Genomic DNA, 18,954 nt, shown 5'->3' with positions numbered 1-18,954 from the left:
GTCTCTTATGTTCTTATTTATCTACATGTCTTTTTGTCCACTGCTCGGTAGTTATTCAACTGCAAATTGGCGAGCTTCATTTGATATTTTATTCTCAGATTGTGTTCTGTCTTATCTGACCAGCCGCACCAATTTATTTCGCTCTCCAGCCGCCTTGATCGAGCTGTAAATGTTCAAAGCACATTAGGATTTTTGTCGTAACAATAGGTCTGAATTCTCTGTGTGTCTGTCTGTTACGTGAATGCCAACTGTCACTGTAATAACGTGAAACATGGTGGCTATTGGCGACAGCACTGCAGAGGGCAGAGGGAGGGTATTGTTCCACCATAAATCCGACAAAATGAGAGAAATGTTAAATGACTGCGTGTTTGTGTTGTTTATCCAACTGGTGACACGGTGTTGTTCAAATCCAAACCCAAAGCTAGAATTATATCATCTATGTTTAGCTTGACGTTAAGATCTACAGAGACAAAGTGGGACTTGGGACACTTAAAGAATGATTAGGTCAGTTTTATTTGTTGTTCCCATCAGTGTCCTGCTTATTGGCTCTCTCTGTTCATTTCTTTGGGTCTCTGTTGCCGACGATCTGAGGATTGGCTGGCTGGTGAACTGAGCATTCTCTGACAGGTGCCCTCTTGTCTGGGATTAGAAGAGGGAGAGGAGATGGAGGAGGAGGGCGGTTGGGTCTGGGTGGGGTTCACGTCACTTTGATGACTTCAGCCTGGAGGAATCTGTTTCTGGCACAGGGTTGCATCTGTGTGGCAGGGCGCATGTGTGCATAAGCATGCGTGTGCGTGGCACATCTGTAATTGGATGTTGCAGCCGCTGCTGCCGTGCTCACAGCTCGGCCTCTGATCTTGTGGAAATCTGGGATCAGCGCCGCAGATCCGCCTGCTAATCAGCACTCAAAGCCTGCGCACAGGAATGTCAACCTGCGCTTCGGTCTGCAGGCTGGAATATCACCATACTTGGGATTTAATTGCTCCAAAAATCCCTTTAATGGGAAATGTTACATGCAGTCTAATTTGAGGATGTCGAGATAAAACTTGTGTTTGGTAGGTTGTGTCAGAGATGGTGATTGTGTGTTCTGCGCACATGACTGAAACGAAGATAAGACATCAAGCGCCACCTTGCCCCCTGTGCTCTCAGATGATAAGATTACAACAAGGCTAGATCACCAGTGGCTCTGTTTGCACTTTACCCTCTCCTGTCTCTCCTCTGTGTGACTGGTGAGTTTTCATGGCGGGTAACAGCACGGCGTCATTGGGAAATTCATAAGGGGGAATCATCACTCATTCCTTGGTTCCCCTTTGAGGACTGTGCTAATTAGCCGGCGTCTGTGATTAGTTGGCTTGTGTTTGATCTGCTTCACTCCTCTCGCTTCACTGTTGAAAAGGCTGCCTGCCTGGGCCACGAATTGGCTGCAAGGTGCACCCAGCACAATCAGGCAAAGACATAAAAACAGACACACAAAGATGCACACAGAGTCAGATTTTTTCCTGCCTCTTGGATACACTGCAGGTGGCCGAAGAGACACAGTATCATACACCAGCAGACAGTCACACACAGAGACACAAACCTACGTGAGCTACAGTGCTCCATACCAAAAGCATGCAGCACTTCGGTACAAAGAGTACACTCTTTCTACCGAAGTGCTGTTAATATTTCACTACTGCATACCAAGAACCATGTTTACTTTCATTTTGAGAGTTGCGGCCTGTCAACGAAATTCCCTTGAAAAACAGACATTGCACTACTTGTTAAGGCAACATAGAACGTGGGTGGCAAGCAGAGAAGTGGGATTTGCTTAACTTAACCTCGAGTGATTACAGCTATAGATGGGCGAATTATGAATGTAATTAAATTTGTACAAATCCCCCTTTGCTCCCCTTTTGCATAAGGTCTCAATGGCAAAGCACAGTAGGGGATATCCATGCTGCGTTTATTATGACACAAATAGGAGTGATTCTTTGGTGCATGACAGAGCACTGTCTAATTACACAGAGGCTGTGATATTGAAGGGCCAATCTGTCCTTGAAGCTGGCCACTGGAGCATGGCAGGGCCATCTCTGTCTGTTCATACCCCCATCTATCTATCCCTCTCCTCCCAATCCTCTATCTGTCACTCTGCCTTAAGGGTGCAGATAGTAAACAAAGGCGGCTCCAACCCAGTGTAATGACGACCTGACAGGGGACGGCTCCGGCAGCTTGTGTGTGTTCTGGTGTGTGTGCATTTTTGTGTTGTGCTCCTCCCTATGATCTCTGGGAAGTGGCTTCAATCACAGTCGGATCAATTGTAGCATCATTGTGACTGCCGAACCATTACGCGCTAAAACCAGGGTTCATACGGTTACTGGGAGAACTCGATCCACTGTTGTCCCCCCCCCCCCATCAGACAGGTAAAGGTGTTGAGAACAGGCAACCTGTTATTCTCCAACATCTGGAGAAGTTACTGTTCGCAGACTCCTGTATCGTTAAATAGAAGGATTGGTTTTTAATTGTTTTTGGATTTTAATTAACCTTGTTAATTAACCTCATTGTTGCATAGATGTATTCGATTAATTTATTTTTGACTGACAGGCAGCAGAGGTTTCCTTTTTTAATGGCGTTCGACTAGTCGACCTCCTTTACTTGTCGTCATGTTTTAGGGGCTGTAATCTAATTCTTTTGGTCAGTAATTCATGATTCTTGATGGTCCATTTGATAGGGTTCACACAGATGCTTGAAATCCTTGAAATTGCTTGAATGTTAATGGTGTGTTTTCAAGATTTGAAAAGTGCTTGAATTTTGGATAACGTGCTTGAAAATGCTAATAGCTATAGAATAGAAATGTAATTTAATTTCTTATCCTTCTGGTATTACGGAACACAATTGTAGTGGTTTATAGCATAATACCATCTATTTTAATGGGATAATAAAGGTGAAATAATCATTTTCTATATGTATTTGTAGAAATATGTAACTTATCACAGCCCTAAGGTGCTGGAAAAGCTTGAAAATGGACCTTAAAAGTACTTGAAAGTGCTTGAATTTGACCTTTGAAAAGGTGAACAAACCCCAATTTGAGCAGTGTTGTTAATTTAATCTACATGGCTGGAACTAACTATTGTTTTCACTATTACTAACTCAACTGTTTATTACTGATTATTTATCTCGATAATAGCCCGTCAAAATTTCCCAGAAACAAAAGTCTTGCAATTTCAATCCAAAACTAAATATATCTGTAATAATTTAAAGCCTCTTATTTGAGAAACCAACCACTAAATATTTAGCATATGAGCTTTTTGATAATCTAAATAATTAATATATTATCAAAATATTTCATTGTTTTTCTGAAGATTGACTAATCAATTAATTGTTTCAGAGCTGAAGAACTCATTTATCGAAACAAACACTCTTTTCATCTTCGCTCTAGCTTATCGCTAAAGGACGCTCCTTTCCCACCTTTTTTGAAGTTTATTGGAAGGAAACAGAGGGACTTGGTTTCATTTTGTGACCAGCAAAAGTGCCGCCGGAGTGCCGTTATGCTTTACGTGCTTCTTAGAATATATTGAAGTCCTTAATTTCTTCTGGGTATTTGCTGGTGTATAGTTTTTTTTTTATTGTAAAGCTTTTATCTGCGACTCGTCTGATTTTCTTTTTCTTGTGTAGTTTAGTTTGTGTATTATTTGACTTTTAAATGCACAGGTGGCTTTCTTTTAATTGAAGTTGTTTTATGTTGTATTTTATTATTCCGAAGTTATTTCACACAGCCAGCCTCAGTGTTTCAGTGTCTTTTGTTCAGTTTTATTTTACAGATTGACTTGAGAGGAAATATCAGGTTATGCGTCACTCCCTCTTATGACCAGTCTCCTTAAGCTGCATGTCTGTCTTGTCTATTAGTTGTTCAGTCATCTGCCAACATCATAACAATACACCATGTTCCCAAGACAAGTTGTCATAGTGACTGTCCTATAGAAAATGCTCCATGTTGATCTTAACGTTCAGTACAATGATGGAGGAACGTCCAGAGCACAACCTCATGCGTCCCTGCTGTTTATTACCTACTCCATTGTACCTGCAGAAACCGCAGTTCCTTTCTATCCCTTTTTCATCCCCTCCCTCCTCAGTATCAACTTCCCCCTCCTCCTTTATGGTGGGAACTGATGGGAGGTATCTGTTGAAGTGAAAAGTTTCATTTTACCTGCCTCCTATTGAGACTTGAAGACAATAGGTCGTTCACCTACGCCCTCACAGCTCACTGCAGACTTGCGAGAAGGAAGCCCCGACGCATACAATGCAGCTGTTCTAATACACAAAGCCAGGATTCTTTCTGCTTTTAATTGCTTCAGTTATCTTTTGTCCCCCACTCCTATCTTTTTGTTCCGTTTTCACATATCCTACTCGCCTGATGTTTACTAATTGTTGCCATCTTGTCGCCTCTCATTTGTCTTTTATGTAAAAATATATTTAATTTAAAAGCTGTCGTATTTTCAGAATGTAGGTGGATTAATCAGCTATCCATATCTATGATGTGTGAGCAATACACTGCAGTGTTGCAGTATTATGAGCCATAATAATATCTTTTTCTCTCATTTCAGCAATACTTTTGCAAAAGTATACAAACTTTTTTTGTGGTGGGTGTTGGGAACATATCTCGCCTGTCCTCTCACATCTTTCTCTGCAGAGTTCTTTTCCGTGCTCCTACACACATTGCCGTCAGTAATTTAATCCAGCTGGTTGTTGTGACGAACACAGTCATCAGTTTATCATAATATTGGTACACAACTCCTTTGTTTGTTTGCTCGTGGTGCCTGACCTTCTGTCTTCCATATGGACAGCATTTATTCGGTAACACGCTGTGTGATACTCCTGACAGATTGACTGTGCTAATAAGCGTCTCCGTCATATCGTCGTACTGCATTTTAATCCTTTAATGTGCAGTATAAATTGGATTGGTCTCTCACCCCCTCAACTATGAATGAGCTGCGTTATGACAGCGTTGTTGACCAATGGGCTCGTCAGTAGAGGGCTGAGTAGCAGCCCTGACACTATGGGAAGAGCAGCTGGGAAATGAAGCCCTCCCCTTCCAAGGTGAAGTAAAGGTGAATGTTGGTGAAGAAGAACCTGGAAACACAGCTGTGTTTGGGTCTCGAGCCGGGGTAGTCATGGAATTCCTTCCACTTAAACAGGCAGCTCGGTTTTTAATTCGGGGAAAAGATCACACCCAGCCTGAAATATCCTTTCTGACACCTCGGTAGACTCTCGCATCCAAGTGTTGTTAGGGAGGCGAAAATAGGACGCATAATCACATTACGTTAACAACTGACATACCGAGTGACGGATGTATACACACACATGCATATACAGGAAATGATGGATGAGGCGCACACACAAACACACACACACACACACACACACACACACACACACACACACACACACGACTGGGAATTGAAAACCAGTTCCAAACTGTCCTGATCCATCCATGTAGTATGCTTCCAAGCTCAATTCCTGTTTTTATGGCTGTTGCACGTTGCAAAACAATGACGTCAAACTTGTGTCTATGCTGCTGAAAACTTGCAACATGGCGGAGAGGAAGAAACCTAATTTCGTCTACACTGTGTTCAGACGCTTTGACAATGAAAACCTTCTATAGACCTACTTTTTTCTTCCCAGAAAAATGACCAGGTATCACAAAGAGAATCAGTGAAGAATGGGACAGATGAGCAGAATCGATAATGGCATTGGTATCCGTAAAATTGTATCAATTCCCATCTTTACATACACAGCCAGCCTTGGACATTTGAAGAGCTTTTCTACAGCTGTGAACACACGCACAGACACACAGACACACAGACACACAGACACACACACACAGCTTACTGCTTGACATGATAGAAAGATGCAAGACCTCAGCATACATTATAGGTGGAATAGCTCAAGAGATTTCCTCAGATTTACATTTAATGCTTGCACGCAGGGACTGCAGATCTGTCACTACGGTCACCCGACAGTAAAACCCCAAAATTACATGCAGGGCTAAAATAACCTGCTCTGTACAATTACTATGAGGAGCGATGGCACATAGGGCTAGAATGAAGAAGTCAGACAGAAAAGGAACTAGCAGAGTTAAGAAAAAAAGTAGTCAAGGAAGAGCAGAATGAGCCAGAGGGATGAAAAGGATTTATTCCAAAATGAAAAGACAGGACAGCGCGATGGCACGGATGGGGGAAAAAGAACGAAGTGAGCGATGCAGAGTGAAGGCAAGTGCGGTGGAGGTAGAATGATGTGCAGTGCCTGAGCAGACAAAGCAGAGCCAGGAGCCGCAGGGGAGCTGGGTGTCTGTCAGCCATCCAGCCAGTAAGTTATTCAGTCACTTATTCAGTGGGTTGGAGCGATAGCAGTAGTAAGGCAGTATAGAAGCAGCAGTTATTTGTTTGGCTCAGGAGAGCAGTGTCCTCTCTGGCCACAGTAAACTGCCTGTTACAAGCAGGACTTTTTACTGACCCTGTACGGGCCCACCACCAAATGAAAACCTGCAATGCCTTGGTCACTTTTATGTTTGCGGTCTATGCTCTACACTTCTTTTACTTTACGCAGTCCCACAGTTATTCTTTATCGCAGACTTTACTCTTTGACCATCTCTCTCTCTCTCTCTCTCTCTCTCTCTCTCTCTCTCTCTCTCTCTCTCTCTCTCTCTCCCCCCCCCCCCCCCCCGGTCAAGTACAGTGTGGATGTTGGTGTTTATCAATAATGAAGAGATGAGACAAGGAGGAGGGAGAGCACACTGTTCGTTCTTAGCCGGGAATCAATTATTTACTGGGTGGAAAAGAGTGCCTCTTTCCACGGTGTGTGTACGATCTTGTGTGTTTCAATGACTGCCTGTCTAACTGTGGTAATACTTTACCTAGCAGTTGTATGTGTAGAGATGTGTTTTGTCTTACTAAGACCACACACACCTTGTCTACTTTGGAAGTCTTTTTTTTATATACAGTATCTCTTATGCATGGTTTTCCCTAAGCTTGGCAGATACTAAATGATTAAGCGCGTTGTGTATATTGTCGGTTGTAAGGTTCATCTGCTGCGAGGTGTGATACACCGCTGTAAAACAAAAGAAACCGCCATCTATAGTTGATGGATGGATCAGCCTATTTTCCAGTTTAACTTGAACAAACAGGTTTTCTTCTTCAGATCTTTTTGACAGCCAGAGCTTGCAAGGCCTGACATATTCTGTCTGTGGTATATACATGACTGAGAATGGAAGATAGAGGATGAGAGAGGTCCACAGAGAGAAGAATGCTTGGGCTATTGTGTATGTAATTTCATGTCAGGGTCCCTGCAGTTAAATGGCGTATCCTTTTAGTGAATTTCTCTACTTTTGTCAGTTTCCTTTCTACCTCATGCATACTGTATAATATAGTCTCTCTACAAGACTACGGTCATGGTCTAGCTTTGCAGGCAGGAGGTATTAGCCTTTGAATCTAACGTATCTACAGTTTTGAGAGTATGAACCTGTCTTATTAAAGGGTTTTCAAATTTCCCTGCTGGGTCTTTTTTTATTAAGTTGATGCACTTAATTGAATTGGCAAATGCTTATTTTTGCAAATAATATTCACTCCAGTCCTAGGGCATGTTTGTTATAAACAGGCAACTAAATAGGAATATGCATCAGCACACACAGACACACACACACACACACACACACACACACACACACACACACACACCAAACACTCACACCTCCCTGTGCAGATTTCTCCTCCAGCTGTTCGTTTCTCCTTGGCACTTTGAAGCCTGTTCATGTCTTTCTGTGTCCCTCCCTCCAAACCCCTATTTCTCCTTCTCTCCCCTTCTGTTACATTTCATGCATTTCTGCCTCCCTTCCTCATTTCTTCCTGTGTGTCTGATTCCCCTTGTCTTGCCCCACTCTGTGTTCAAAGTCAGTTATCAAATATTTCATCATATCACTGTGAACAAAGTGAAATGTAGCACTCCTTTCTTCTTGCACCTTTTTTTCCTCCTGCTCCTGTTGCATCACAGGGGTTGTTGTTTTTTTTACCTGCATGCAACCTTGCTGTAACATCTAACCCTTTTTACAATGGTGTTACATTTCAGACTGGCAGCTATGGCGTTTTTTGAGTGTAGGTCACACGATAGCCTAGGCCCCCCCCCCCCTTTTTTTTTTTTTCTTTATCATCCAAGGTGCTTTCCACAAGATTGGTCCCACAAGTAGAGCTTAGAGCATATATGGATTATAATAGGATGTCATTTGAGAAGTCCATAATCAGCAGTGGCTACTTCTAAATGTAGCTTTCTCATGTGATATTGATTGGCCCCTTATAGAGAGCCCAGTGGAAAGGTCAATGAGAAGTCGAGACACATCTCAAGTCTTCATTTCCTAGTTTTATTCTTGGCTTGTCAAACTGCCTCGCCTGTCAAAGCTAAGCTGCATTCCCACTCTGCTCCCTGCATACCAAAGTATCCACATCTAAATGCATGCGTGCGCATGCGCAGTGTATGCATGTTCATTGTGGATTTTTGTGGCTGTATGTGCGTCCACATGTGCATGTACATGTGTGAAGGTCAGGAATCAGCGTTGGAACGGTGTCGGATAGCAGCCGTAGGCGACAGCAGGTTCAGGTTGGTGCTGTTCAAGACTCCAACTGAAAACAGCTATTAGTACATACCAGCAGCAGTTTGGACATGCAGCCACAGCAGTGTCACTGTTTTGGTGTAGACACAGTAATGGCAACATCACACAGAAATCACAGTTAAACAGCAGCGACACAGGCAGGTCATTTGAGCTAGACTAAATTTGAAGGTTTTTAAAACTATCCGTTTTTGAAAGAGATGCATGCATCAGTCATAAAAACTGCAATTTTACAGTATTTAAAGAGAAAACAGGAAACCATGTAAGAAGTGATGAGGAACAGCAGCCACAGGTTGTTGCCTGTCACGGGAAATAGATGGGTTAATTATGAAACATGGATTTGAGATGAAATGGTTATTGTGAGAGTAAATTCAGTTTTAATTGTGAAGTGTTAATATAGTAACTTGAAACTGATTGGGCAAGGGGAGGTGCTTTCAAAACATACCTGGCAGATGAATGGATGAACTATCTGTCTGTAAAACTCAAGCCAAAGTCCTTCAGGAGAAGAGAGAAAACATTTTTTACATTGAGAAAAGCCGTCAGTGCCGTTCTAATTTTTCTAAAGATGCTCACATACAGGAGGTGAGCAGGGTGGAAGTAAACACTCTCAAACGCCTTTTAGAGCACTTTAATCTCGACTATTGCTTAATTTCAAGTCCATTTACTGGAGTATAGGCCAAAAATAGACAGAAGTTTCACTCTCCCAATTCTTCCAAGCTGCACTGTGACTGCAGCAAACTACGGTACAACCCCAGTAATAATCACAGAATTGAATCAGCTTCTCTGTGCCAATGTCCCAGAAAAACTAAATTGCACATTGCGAGGCTTACAAAGCTGGTATTTCGACAGAAGTTTCATTTAGAAACCATTTGTATCCAAGGCCAGCAACAAACAGCAAACTGTCAACACTGAGAATAAAACTTGAACAATGGGAAAAGTAACATGATCTGATGGATCATCCTTTCACCATTTTTCAACACTGACTTGGGTGGATGTTCAAGAATGCCTTCAACCCACACTATCTTCTAGTTACTGATAAAGGTAGTGGTGAATGTACCAACAGAAAAGGTGATGATCTCTCCATATCTACAACTAACAGTGTTATGGTGAAAATGAGTGGTTTGAGGTTTTCCTTGCACAGCAACCGAATCCTCGCAATAACACAAGATCACGCAAGAATAGGTAAGGTCAGTTTAAAGCCTGACCTTTTGTAAACATAAAATCTAGACATCCTTGTATCTTTTTTTATAATGGACGTTTTTTTATTGAGCACTGAGCTCAAAGCTAATTTATGCCTGTGCATCGACCCGAAGAGAATTGGAGCTGTAAATCCAAGTGGTGTACTCATCATTAGCTGTTTTACATTATTTTGCTCAGGGGTAAGCAAACATTAATCAACCAATACTGCATAGGTGATTATGTACTGCACAGACATTTCTTTTAGAAAAAGATTTTGTTTGAGGAAGAAAAATAAGCGAGAGAGAGAGCGATACCATCAGGACAGAATAGTGACGCTGCGTACTGCCTGTATGCAAGCTATTATTCTTCAGGTGCAGAAAGGGCGGGCACAACAATAATAAAAAGAGAATAATGGAAATGGAGAAGTTCACACATAACTGGAAGAATAATGAAAGCCCTGAATGTTTATTGAGACAGCAATGCCTAGAAAAGCCAAAGGAAAACACTCCCACATTTTCTCTCAATGTGTGTCTGGGAAGCAATTTTCAAGAACATGGAGAATGGGAAAGCTTCATTCTAGCGCACCTGACAGTGCATAGCCACTAGCTTGATGAAATGGCAGAGTCGGTGAGCTCTGAAGGCCATTAGATATTTTAGGTGATGGCCTGCTCTCCCTGTCCCCCCGACATTAGGCTTTTCGCCGCTGTAGCGGGGATCAGGCAGAGGACATGAATGCCGTTAGGCGTCAGGGTTAGCCAGCCAGGCAGCGAGGCAGGCAGACACAGACTGATAAGCGTATGTTCGTTTTATAAGCCACGGCTGGCTCAAATGGGCTGCAGAGAAAATTAGGATTTTGATTCTTTTTTTTTCTTTTCTTTTTTTCTCTCACTTCCTCTGGCTCATTCAGTCTGTTTCTTTCTTTTTTCTTTCTCTACTCACAGCCACACTTTTTCTCACAAGGTCAGGTGTTGGGTCTATCCTCACTGCTCTACACCTCCCTCATCTGCCTCTCCTCGCTCTGTTTCTCTCCACCTGTACCCCCCCCACCTCTCCATTTTTAGTTTCTCCCTTTTTTTCACCTACTTCCTCTCTCACTCCTCTTATTTCTCTCCTCCAAATGTCTCTCTTTTGTCCCTCAGCTGTCTCCTATTAACCTTGTTTATAGCTCACACCGTCTTCCCCTTCCCCGAGATTCTCTTCCTCTCTTCTCACCACTTTCTGTTTGCACTCCCTCTTTTATTCTCTATTCCTGGCACCACATTCTTTTCACGCACTTTCATCCCCACTTTCCTTACACCACCCCCCTCCACTCATCCACTCTCATCCTCCTATCACTTTGGCATTCCCAGGCTGTCTTTGCTCTCCTCTTTTCATCCTTCCATACTCCTCACACACTTCCTCTCCTCCTTCCTTCCCAATTTCATTTTCCTCTTCACAGACGGTTGGTGGGAAATATGGAAATGTCTGTGTGACCATTGCGTTAATATGGCAAGGCTGTCGCGGCGCCATCAGCATAACGTGTGTCTACATGCATATCAAGTTGGTGTTAAAGACATAATGATAGGTGACAGTACTTAGGATGATGACATCTGACTACTTGAGGATGCTGAAGAGGGCAGTTTGTGCATGCATCATTTGTTTGTTCATGTCTGTTTGGTGTCTTTCTTTTTGTGTCACCTGCAGGCAGCAGAGCTTCTGTAAAATGTAGAGCAGCGGTGACACAAGGCTTCTGTTATCACTCCTCCCCTCCAACCCTCTCTTCCTCTCCCTCTCTTTCCCTCTGTCATTCCTCCTTTCTTTTCCGTCTTACCCTTGAACCGCCTTTTATTCTCCAATTCCCTCAGTTCCTGTCTCCCTCCACCTCCCGTCGCCCTATCTTCTGTTTAATAAGACCAATGCTCTCTAAATATTTATACTGACAATTACTATTTCAAATGCCGCCTTGCCTCAGCATTTCCAAAAGTCTGTTGTGTTCATGCACACGCACGTGCATGCACACGTGCACACGCTGACTCTTTCTTCCGTCTGCTGTTCTAATGACACAGAGTCTCTGAGACTTCAGGGCTGGGATTTGGGGACTATCATGGAGGATGGAGATGTGCAAGTCTTTGTATGTCTTGTGTGTAATATTCATTTCCCTGGGGCTATAGAGTCTCATAAGGCCAGCCTGTCTCTCATCTGAGCTCTGGCAGAAGATGACCCGTGTTGGCTCTCCTCTTATTGCCTCAGAATGACAGATAACAGGCCCAGCTCGGCTCTGCCCCAACATTATCTATGGGCACAACAGCTCTGTGCATGTGTTTGTGTGTGGATTTGAACATGTGTACTCAAGTAAAAACCTGAGGCGGAGTAACTTATCTTCACTGCCACATTGTGTAATGACCTCCGACATTGGTCCACACACTCCAATCAGGATGAGTAATCAAGGGCTTCAATAACCCTTCATCCCCTTTTCTTTTGCTCTGCTACGTCCTTAATAGTAACCAGAGTACAGCTCCCATTCCCAAAGCTAATCTGCAGTTAATCAGACTAGTTCAGGTAGATTGAACAAGGGTTCTTCACTAAATGCTCTAGACATTTGAAAGATCACAGGCCAGGAGATCGACAATAAAGCTGTCATGACGAGACATATATGCGTGTGTGTGCACATGCTTTTTATGCACTTGTCTTGCAGAGATATGCTCGGGAATGTGTCCAAGAGGAGAAAAAAGAGTGAGCCGTTCCTCTTTCCATCCCAATAAGGCTCTCTTCTGCTCCCACGGGCTGCTTAGTGGTTGTCCAGAGGTTCCTCTGTGGCTACAAGGGGGTTGTTTTGTGGTTGTAAATTGGGCTGGTCCTGAGAGAGCTGGTGTTATTCTAGGAAAGGCTTGTTTTTCGTCCACTTTCCCACTCAGTCTTTTTTGCTCCTTTCTCCCTCTTCTCTCCCTTCTCGCCATTGGTATTTCAGATCTCCCTAGAGTACAGAAGGTGTGGTGTTTATTGCTTGTCGAAAGAGAAAGACAGCACTGGCCTTTCCTCTTATCTACTAGCCTATGGGTTTCATGTGTGTGGGTGTTTGTGTTCCATCAGCCCTGCAGATCATATTAGTTTCAACACAACAGCTTTGGCTCAGCACAAACTGGTAGAACTAGTTCCGCAACTAATTGTTTGTCTTTAGGGGAAATTGTGTTTTCCTGGTGCTGCTGTATGTGTGTGTAGCTTACTGCTAAACACATTGTTAGCACACACGCATTCACACACATTGCCCTGGCTGCAGACATGTGAAGTTGTGTATCCGCAGGTAATCCACTCTTACTTAAAACAGGTGCCATCTCGCTGACATACACTAATACACGCTTACTCATACAAGTAATTACATTTTCACAGAGACCTGGATTACACAAACAAACACACTCGCATAAACGTGGACCGATTGTCGTTTTAAAGCTCCCTAGCTCTTTCTGGCTCTCATACACCCATCGATACAACGCACTAAGAAAAGCATATTTATTTTGACTCTTTGCTGTAACACAGGAATGTGTCGGCACAGCAAATGGCAGGCTATAGAAAAGCACAAACCATCCAGATGATTTATGACCTATGTGCAAAAGAGAACTGGCTTTCTTCTTTTTTTTTCAGCACACACCCCCCTTTTTTTTCTCTTCGTCCACATACACCACACTCATTGAGAGACACCAGACTCTTGGCCTACCTGCCTGGGTTCAGTAATGCTGTCCTCTGTTGTACCAGACACTTTCACACTGTCCTCATTTATCATGAGAAGGCTGTACTAACACAATTCCTCTGCTCCCTTTCCTTGTATCCTCTCCTAGTTCATGAAGAATTGAGGAAGAAAACATTAATGTTTCTCTCTCTCTCTCTCTCTCTCTCTCTCTCTCTCTCTCTCTCTCTCTCTCTCTCTCTCTCTCTCTCTCTCTCTCTCTCTCTCTCTGCCTCTCTCTGCCTCTCTCTGCCTCTCTCTGCCTCTCTCTGCCTCTCTCCGCCTCTCCGCCTCTCCCAGGAGCTTCAGGTCAGCGGGTGAAGGTGGAGCCAGAGGTGTTGTCATATCCTGGCCAGACAGTCAACCTGCGTTGTGCCTTCACTGATGCTACTGGGATTCAGCTCACAATGGTCAGTTACACACTCATGATACAGTTTTTTTTTTTTTTCATTTGGGAGTTGATTACTTCTTTATACAAACAAGCTCATTTCAGCTCTAAACTTAAACTACATAAATAAAGAAAAACTGCAGCTCATTGTGCTGACTTTACACAGGACAATTTGTTGAAATGTCTTGGGAATACAATTTGCTTTCACAAGTGAAGCAAGCACAATGGTCATTAAGCAAATACACAATGTGATATTTGACTAAACATATGCCTGTTTTAGTGAAGTGTCAATTATGAATTAGCCCGATTCTGCAGGTGGGAAACTTGATCGCACAGATGAATGAAATCAATTCATTGCAATCAAAATAAACGTAAAATGATACTACAGGTACACGTGCCTTGTTTACCTAGCCCATTAAACCTTAATCTAGCAATTCATTGCCCACAGAAATTATCCTAAAGCTAGTAATGGGTTTTTATCACATTTAAGCCTAATGTTTTATTACTGCAAACAAACAATACTAAGCTTCATTTTCCTTCAGGGGATTGAATATGGTAATAGCAACACTTCTTAGTCGCATCTCAATGAATTGGAAGTACACAACCCTGTTTGGTTCCGCTAAGAGCCGCTGAGAGAGCGTGAATACTCCTCCTGAAAAAGTCACATCCATATTCATACCTGCTCCACTTATTTGATTGCAATGCCGTGTACACTGCCCCGTGGAGTCTGCAGCAAAATGTGTATTTCTCAAACAGCTCTCCAGTGTCTCTTATCAATGCCATGATAAATGAGGCCAGCTATTCTTCCTCAGTCACCATACGCATCCTAACCACTGACCCAGTGCCTCCTCCACCACAGGTCACATGGATCTACGAGCCGAAGGACGGAGAAAGGACCAACATTGCTGTGTTTCACCCCAACTTTGATCCCAACTACCCCGACTCACTTGTGAAGGGCAGAGTCGTCTTCACGCCCAGTCCCCCAAACCTGGCCAATCCCTCCATTGAGATAAGCAATGTGAGGATGACCGATGAGGGGAAGTACATCTGCGAGTATGCCACCTACCCCAGTGGTAACGAGCAAGGCATCACATACCTGGTCATGCTTGGTAAGTCACTAAAATAATCCATGTAATTTGTAAATACAGATAGGTGACAAATTATAGGACACAGACAGATCTACTGTATTTCCATTCTGGTCCTTGATGGTAACTAGGCAACAGAACTATATCATCAATAAAGTCTGTGGGATATGCTGGGTTTTAGGAGCATTTGGACATGCAGAGGCTACAGTGCATTTGGAATATGCATCTCAATTGGTGTTTTTACCGCAGTTTGCAACAGTTCACGGCCTCTCGCTTGTTGACATCTTACGGTCAGTTCTGTGCGTTGCTATGGTTGTTGTACATAAACTAACTAGTCAACAGTTTACAAGGCTGTGGTAAGAGATTCATACCCAAAAGAGAAGCCCTCATTTCTGGTCAGAAGGAAAAGCAAAGCTAATTTTTAAACCTTATGAAAGATTTGGATATCACCAGGTTTATGGATATCTGCAAACATCACAACACCGACCTTTTTTCAAGAAGATAATTGAAGGAATTAAAGAGGAAGGCTGTGTTCACACTGTCGAACAAGGCCGCCACCAGTGGAAAACTTTGAAAAGATCTCATTTTGCATGGCTACTTGTATATGGGAATATTTATTTTCATTAAATGGAAATGCCATGTAAACAGCTTAGTAGGAATACATTGTCATTTTCCAGAGTAAGGGCAAAAAACAGAATATTTTTCGCATGTAAAGTAAGTACAGTCATTGTTCAATTCTTCCTTTCTATCTTATTAGCATGTACCACTCTTCAAGCCCAAATTGGAATCAAACCCAGCCTGACCCTGACTAACCTGTCGTGACAGATCTGTAGTTATTCCCAGACTCTCTTACCATGAAGGATTGACTAGTCAAAGCGATTTATAACAAGAGAATTGGCCAACTGTCTTCCCTATGTTTATGATTAATTCATTAGCTTAGCTTGTTTTCTCTTAAATGTGTCACCCAACTGTACAGTGAGTGTGTGTATATTTACCTTACTTACTATACATTTAAATACAAAGTACTCTCCACCTACTTCTGTCTCTTGATCTCTCCCCCTCCCCCAAAGGTAGCATCCAGGTTAAAAGCATGCCTAGCTAGACTTAATTGCTATTATAAGTGGTATTGTCAGATCAATTGTGTTCTTGTTAATGCAATGGAACCATTGGTCTAACCTTGGCTCGGCACCAGTGCCTCTGCTCCGCTCTCTTCTCTCTCCAACGCGTCATGCCTCCCTGCCTCCCCTAAGGCACTTTATTGATCTAGCTGCTTGTCATGCCTGCTGTCAGCCCCCTGTCCTGCCTGCTCTCTGATCCCACACTCTCATCATAGAGGGAAATTGAGGAGGTATAAGGAGGGATGTAGAGTACAGGGAGTGGGGGATGACAGAGATCATGTAGGCATTTAGAATTTGTGTATGGAAATGCACCGGACCAGTCAGGGAAATTGTATATCAATGGCGGGTGATGAAATGAGTGTGAACAAAGATTTAGGGTTTGCAGTGGTGCTTGTAAGTGTTTGTCTGTTTCTCTCCAGAGCTTATATTGATAGAGGAGAGAGAGGGGGGGTGAGTGAGTGAGTGGGTGGGGGTGGGGGGACAGAGGATGTTTGCAGATTGAGGTTTTGGATTAGCTTTTTGCCAGGCTGGTGACTCAAATTGTTTATCAATAATGGTGCACATTATCTTTTCCTTCAGCTGTCTTATTTCCATTTTTATCTATTTCTACATCCTTTAATCTCTCTGCCACTCTGTGTCTCTTTCTCTCTCCACCCTCTGCCCTTCCATCAATCCTGTTCGTCCGTCCATCCATCAGCTAAGCCTCAGAACTCGGCCTCCATCGTTACAGTGGAAGCAGGCACTAAGCCGGTCGTCGTGGCACGCTGTGAGTCCGTGGATGGCCGCCCCGCTGCCCAGATCTCCTGGGTGACCACAGCCAATGGCAATGCGACAACAGTGTCTAAGAAGGGTGTGGACAACACCGTGACCATGATTAGCGAGTACCGCATGGTTCCCACACCAGCAGACAACGGAAAAGACCTCAGCTGCGTGGTGGCGCACAGGACCCAGGTCAAACCAGAGAGTTTCCCTCTTAAGCTAGCAGTTCAGTGTAAGACGCACACAAACATTATTCCATAAGTTCCTTTGCTGTTCATGTCTGAAACCTTGGAGTGATTAATTGAGCTTCTGCCATTTTCCTCTCCCTCCCTCAGACGCCCCTCAGGTTACAATAGTAGGTTATGACAATAATTGGTATGTGGGTCGTACAAATGTGGTGCTCACCTGCCAGGCTACCGGAAACCCGGCTCCGATGACCGCCCAGTGGAAGACGTGAGTATCCAGGCATCCATCATGTCTTCTGTCTATTCGTGTCTTGCTCCATCTTTTTTTCCCAGTGTCTGTTGCTCTCTCTTATCTCTTTTTCTCTCATTCTCCCTCCCTTCCTTACTCCTTCTTTCCCAGGTCCACAGAGCTGTAATCAGCGCTTTTATTATTGCCACTACAGCCCTGTGCTCTGATTATGGAGATAGCCGTATAATTTCTCATAATGGACTCTGCGACTTGAGATTTAACCCTCGCATAATGAGAAGCACAATATGACTCCCTCCATCCCCTCTTTCTGTATTATCAGCTATTAACTGTGACAAAATCTGAAAAAAAGTCTGGGTCTTAAGAATGGGAGAAATAAGATTTTGGTCCCGGATCCAGCAGTTTTGATTTTCCTCCCATCCCCATCCCCATTACATCTTCCTTCACTCTATGATAATGGATTTCTTTTTTTTGAGGAAGGGAGGAAACTGATTAGCTTTACACTACCTATCAAGATTAGTTCGAATTTGATGACATTGCACAAAACAGCACATTTCTGTATATGTACAGCTGTCTCAATGCTCTCATTGTGCCTAAAGTCATACAAACAACAGTCTTATTCTCTTTTTCCTCTCTTTGGACTTCTCCCTTTTCTTCTTTCTCACACAAATATGCTCATGTCCCTGCAGGATGTCAGGAGAGAAGCCAGACACGGTGCAGATCACAGACAACGTGCTGAAGGTGCTAAAGGTGGACGATGCTGTCAACACCACTTTTGTCTGTGAGGTCAAGAATCGCATTGGGACTGGCAGGGACCAGGTCACAGTCATTGTCAGAGGTCAGTTGAAGGACACAAATAAGCATACCAACCCCCAACACATGTACACAAAAAACTCTAAACATATAGCATATGCATAAACCAGGGGTCGGCAGACATTTTAAAATATTTTGTTAATCATTGTGCCATATCAAAAATTAGCCTGTTATCGTCTACAGAGACCCCTGTTGTTTTTTCCTCACACTTGCCGCATAAAAAGGCGAGCACTAGCGAAATCAGAGGCAGAATAGGATGTGCCTTTGCGGATGGGGAAAAAGTCAATCAAACTATTGCAAATAACTGACCGCACACCTGCTGATGACTGTGAAAGAGGTCATTTGGCATGCACATGAGGGCACTTCAACATTTCCAAAACATTTTGCATACTTATTGCTAGTGTGCAACTGGTTAAGCTACCACATAACACAGTTGGCATTTTAAGTGCCTAAGGTTGCTGACCCTTGGCATAAACCCTTAAGACCTAGGTCCAATAACATTTAGAAATAAACTTTGACCCGTTTGGAGTAAAACGTGTTTGTTACAAGAAAGTATTCTTTTTGTGCACTTCTCTGTGATTTGATAAATTAGCATTCTGATGATTGGTGTCATCACAAATCCACCCTTTTTCTACTGGTTAAAACCACAGACGAAGTGTAGTATGCACAAGTCGCAAACGTCCTAACACGCAGATGAATTGGACACCGTAAATGTGTCAGTAAAGCAGTGAAAATTTGAGAAGCAAAATGAAAAACACATTTGTGGCTCACTTGAGTCTCGTTCAACACATAAAGCCTCCCCTGGCTTCTATATGAAACCATTCATATCATCTGAGCTGATGAACTGG

At 43.1% G+C, this 18,954-nt stretch overlaps 1 protein-coding gene across 2 annotated transcripts in view; it reads left to right on the top strand.

Annotated features, from left to right (window-relative positions):
* The window catches only part of LOC310950541 (nectin-2), a 79,635-nt gene that overhangs the window by 17,467 nt on the left and 43,214 nt on the right, over positions 1-18,954 (top strand). For both annotated transcript variants that reach the window (XM_083918402.1, XM_083918401.1), the window contains exons 2-6: positions 13,812-13,921; positions 14,759-15,008; positions 16,800-17,093; positions 17,197-17,314; positions 17,983-18,131. In XM_083918402.1, coding sequence (XP_083774528.1) covers positions 13,812-13,921; positions 14,759-15,008; positions 16,800-17,093; positions 17,197-17,314; positions 17,983-18,131 — 921 coding nt within the window. The remainder of the gene's footprint in view (positions 1-13,811; positions 13,922-14,758; positions 15,009-16,799; positions 17,094-17,196; positions 17,315-17,982; positions 18,132-18,954) is intronic.

This window comes from Echiichthys vipera (genome assembly GCF_963691815.1).
Source record: "Echiichthys vipera genome assembly, chromosome: 8".
NCBI lineage: Eukaryota > Metazoa > Chordata > Actinopteri > Perciformes > Trachinidae > Echiichthys > Echiichthys vipera.
This window is presented reverse-complemented; position numbering and strand designations above follow the sequence as displayed.